Source organism: Branchiostoma floridae, unplaced genomic scaffold, assembly GCF_000003815.2.
Source record: "Branchiostoma floridae strain S238N-H82 unplaced genomic scaffold, Bfl_VNyyK Sc7u5tJ_490, whole genome shotgun sequence".
NCBI classification, from domain to species: domain Eukaryota; kingdom Metazoa; phylum Chordata; class Leptocardii; order Amphioxiformes; family Branchiostomatidae; genus Branchiostoma; species Branchiostoma floridae.
Genome location: NW_023365881.1, coordinates 201079 through 203089, shown reverse-complemented (window position 1 = coordinate 203089; position 2011 = coordinate 201079). Strand labels below are relative to the sequence as shown.

Genomic DNA, 2011 nt, shown 5'->3' with positions numbered 1-2011 from the left:
CCGGGGTCTTCCGAAGGTGAAAGGTCAAAGTGTTGCAAACCTGATTACCCAGTACATTCGATAACCGATCGCAGATGGACGGAGACTCGCTAGCAATAAATGTGTAGACTAGTATTTACCTCCATGAAATGTCATGGGGGTTATATTTTCACTAGCGTTTGTCTGTCTGTATGTCTGTCTGTGTGTTCACAAGATAACTCAAGAACGGATTGGTTTTATAAATGGTGTGTTGGAAGGGTGTGATGAAAGCTGGAAATTATTAGACTTTGGGCTAGCGGCTTTCCTTGCTACTGCAACTCAACTTCCGGTTTTGCTATCTCGTGTTCTGAACACGCTATGGTCACATTTGAGTGTTAGATAGCTCTTGTGCTCAGGAAGAAGTGACATAAATTTTGCCCCCCTAGCGGCTAGTTTTGGACTAGCAGGGGCATTTTTTTTGTAAAAGAAAAACGCTTAGAGGATAACTCAAGAAGGGACGAGCGGATTTTTATGATTTCTGGTATGTAGGTACCTTAGACAATGTTGTACAAGATAAGATACTTATTGTGCAAAATATAATACATTTACATACTTAATGAGAATATTCTATCATAGCAGTTTTGTCCATGTATCTCTTGTCCCGGACATGATATGGTCTTGACATTTGGGTAGTATATAGCTTTTAGCGTCATGACAAAGTTTCAGCCCTCTAACATTTAATTTTGGAACTGCAGGGGCATTTTTGCCAAGACACTCCAAAGGAATCACAACACTATATTATACTTGTAGTATTTGACACCCTCTGTCATGCAAAATAAACACATTTTCATCAAAACGCCATTTGCCAATGAGACAAGTCATTACATGGGTCTGCCTAGGCATCTTTGGGCTGGTAGCGGCAGAACCTACAAAAAGGAGGACGAACATACAAAGAATCCACAAAAAACATTACAATAAGATACAATGAAAATAGTCGATAGCAATAAATTTGTCCTGCATTTACACAGTGTAGGGCTTGTCACCCGTATGTGTTGTCATATGTATGGATAGTCTAGAGGCCTTACATGCGCCCTGTACCCACACTCATGTAGGGTTTCTCACCGGTGTGTTTCATCATATGTTGATCCAAATGGGATTTCGGTATTGTGGAATAGTCGCACTTGTCACACTTGTTGGGTTTTTCTCCTGTGTGGGTTCTCATATGTGCGGATAAGTTAGACTTGTGAGCTGTCCTGTACCCACACTCCCCACACATGTAGGGTTTCTCTCCAGTGTGCTTTCTTAGATGTTCGACCAAATTGTATTTCTCTGCTGCAGAATAGTCGCACTGGTCACACTTGTAGGGTTTTTCTCCTGTGTGGGTTCTCATATGTGCGGATAAGTTAGACTTGTGAGCTGTCCTGTACCCACACTCCCCACACATGTAGGGTTTCTCTCCAGTGTGCTTTCTTAGATGTTCGACCAAATTGTATTTCTCTGCTGCAGAATAGTCGCACTGGTCACACTTGTAGGGCCTTTCTCCTGTATGAGTTCTCATGTGTCTCAATAGGGATCCCTTCTGTCTTGCCCTGAACCCACACTCCCCACACATGTAGGGCTTCTCTCCGGTGTGTTTCAATAGATGTTGGGCCAAATTGGATTTGTGTGCTACAGAATAGTCACACTGGTCACACTTGTAGGGCTTTTCTCCTGTGTGAGTTCTTACATGATCTGAGAGGGATGACTTTTGTAATGCAGAATAGTCACATTGGTCACACTTAAAGGGTTTTTCACCTGAATGAGTTTTCATATGTTTCAAGAGGGAAGACTTCAGCCCTGCCCTATATCCACACTCCCCGCAGATGTAGGGTTTCTCTCCAGTGTCTTTTGCTAGATGAAAGTCCAAAGAGGTTTTCTGTACTGCAGAATAGTCACACTGGTCACACTTGTATGGTTTTTCACCTGAATGAATTTTCATATGTTTGGTAAGGCATGACTTCAGCCCTGCCCTGTACCCACACTCCCCACACATGTAGGGTTTCTCACCGGTGTG

General features: G+C 42.8%; 1 protein-coding gene across 1 annotated transcript in view; it reads right to left on the bottom strand.

Moving 5' to 3' along the window:
* Positions 1–1039: 1039 nt before the first annotated feature.
* LOC118408890 (gastrula zinc finger protein XlCGF57.1-like) overlaps positions 1040–2011 on the bottom strand; it is a 2465-nt gene continuing 1493 nt past the window's right edge. The window contains exons 2-3 of the mRNA XM_035809750.1: positions 1554–1999; positions 1040–1175 (exon numbers count right to left, since the gene is read on the bottom strand). Coding sequence (XP_035665643.1) covers positions 1040–1175; positions 1554–1999 — 582 coding nt within the window. The remainder of the gene's footprint in view (positions 1176–1553; positions 2000–2011) is intronic.